This window comes from Fukomys damarensis, unplaced genomic scaffold, assembly GCF_012274545.1.
Source record: "Fukomys damarensis isolate Sample0158 unplaced genomic scaffold, DMR_v1.0_HiC HiC_scaffold_37, whole genome shotgun sequence".
Taxonomy (NCBI): domain Eukaryota; kingdom Metazoa; phylum Chordata; class Mammalia; order Rodentia; family Bathyergidae; genus Fukomys; species Fukomys damarensis.
The window spans coordinates 6,483,206-6,484,995 of record NW_022900949.1 but is presented as its reverse complement, the minus strand read 5'-3'; the positions used below and the strand labels follow the sequence as shown (position 1 = coordinate 6,484,995).

At 62.2% G+C, this 1,790-nt stretch overlaps 1 protein-coding gene across 1 annotated transcript in view; it reads right to left on the bottom strand.

The window, feature by feature from the left end:
• Window positions 1-3: 3 nt before the first annotated feature.
• Window positions 4-1,790, bottom strand: part of Smarca4 (SWI/SNF related, matrix associated, actin dependent regulator of chromatin, subfamily a, member 4) — a gene marked incomplete at its 3' end in the record, with an annotated part of 61,023 nt that continues 59,236 nt past the window's right edge. The window contains exon 32 of the mRNA XM_033759595.1: window positions 4-166. Coding sequence (XP_033615486.1) covers window positions 4-166 — 163 coding nt within the window. The remainder of the gene's footprint in view (window positions 167-1,790) is intronic.

Sequence of the window (1,790 nt, the reverse complement as noted above, 5' to 3'; positions counted from 1 at the left end):
AGTCACGGCCCCGCGGGCCCGGCCCCGGCAGACACAGGGACGCGGCCCCGCGGTTACCTTGATCTTCTTGAAGTCCACGGGCTTGCGGATGAGCTCGTAGTACTCGGGCAGCTCCTTCCGCGAGGGCAGCTGGATGAACACCTCGCTGAGCTGCCGTCCACTGCTGCTGCAAGGCAGGGCAGGCGGAAGTCACCCCGGGGGCCCCGCCTCCCGTCCTTGCTGGGCTCTGCGGTGGGTTCGGGAGGTGTTTCTCGCACCTGGTGTGACTGATGCACGTCCCCGTCCCCTCACCCAAGGTCCCCCCAGGAGCCACCCTGCCTGGCTCGGTTCAGACGGCCTCTCGAGACAGCGACCTTCAGATGACATGGCAGGAACCGGAGGCCTCAGGAGGCGGCCGCTGCCCCCGGGGCTCCTGCTGGCCCGGTGCCGGAGGCCTCGCTCCTCCCTCCTCTCCCTCTGGCTGCCGCGTGACCCAGCTTTCCTGTGTCCACAGAGGACCGAGCATGGTTTCCCCTGGCCTGTGTGGCCCTTGGCAGGCGTGGAGTCCTGCAAGTGCTACCCTGGTGGCTGCACCAGCACCACTTTCCACGTTTCCTTCTCTCTGCTTTTTTGAGACAGGCCCTCACCCTGTAGTTCAGCCTGGCTTTGAACTCTTGGTGATCCTCCCGCCTCAGCCTCCCAAGTTCTGGGATTACAAGCGTGTGCCGCCCCACCTAGAACCATTATTTCTTCAAGGGAGCTCCCAGGAACAAAGCCACCCAAGGTCACCTGCTGCCTGGGTGTCCTGAGCAGTCCTGGAGGTAAGAGTGACATAGTGGCTTTCTATGGTGACCTTGTCCCTGGAGACCCTGGACTCTACGATGTCGCTGAGGGCCACATGTGCCTGCCGGCCACCCGGACTCACTGGTGTTTATGTACATCATGAACCCCTGAACCCGGGAGGCCCGTGACGTGGCCCAGCCTCGGCTTTCACTCCCCAGAGACGGGCGGAGTGGACGAGGGACGCCTGGCACATGCTCTGTCCCTCCACGCTGGGCTTCAGCCCCAGCTGGTGCCAGGCGAGGGGGGCGTGAGCGAACAGGGACGCCCTGTCCCCAGCCCTGAGCGGAGCGCGAGCCGGCCGCTCAGCCACTGACACAGCAGTCAAGGCCACCACTGCTGTCCACGCTCCCAGCCCGACTGTGACTCCTGGGATGGGATCCCCTCCATCTCCACCACTGCTCTGTCACAGAAAGGGACACGACCCCAGCAGAGGCTCGGGAGGAACTGGACACGCTTCCAGACCAGCTTGCTGCAGACAGCCTCGGTTTCCCTCTGTGTCCTGCCTCTGAGAGGACAGCACTGGAGGGAGAGGAAGGGGGTGGGTGGATCCTTGCAGCAAACCTGGAACAACAACTTGGGGACCTCAAGTCAAAGCTCGCTTTCTGTCTGGGCTCCCAATGCTATGCTGAGAAGCTCTAGGTCGCTTCAAGTTGATCAGTCTTTGAAAGAGAAATGCAACATGAGAAGGAACAGACCGCCAGGCCCCTGAGCAGGACAGACTGCGCGAGAGTCATCCATGTTTCCGTCTCAGCAGATGGAAGAGGCAGAGAGTAGACAGGAGCTGGCTCTGGACACTTGGGACAGTGGAGGCTCAGCCCTGCTTGTCTATTGTTCTACATCAAGGGTCACAGATGTTTCCCGTGTCAGTGGTACCTGGCTTCTCTGCTGCAGGAGCCCAGCTGTGCCACTGCTGGAAGACGGCAGCCACAGGCACTGCATAAAGAAATGGCCCTCGCCCGGTGTGGTAG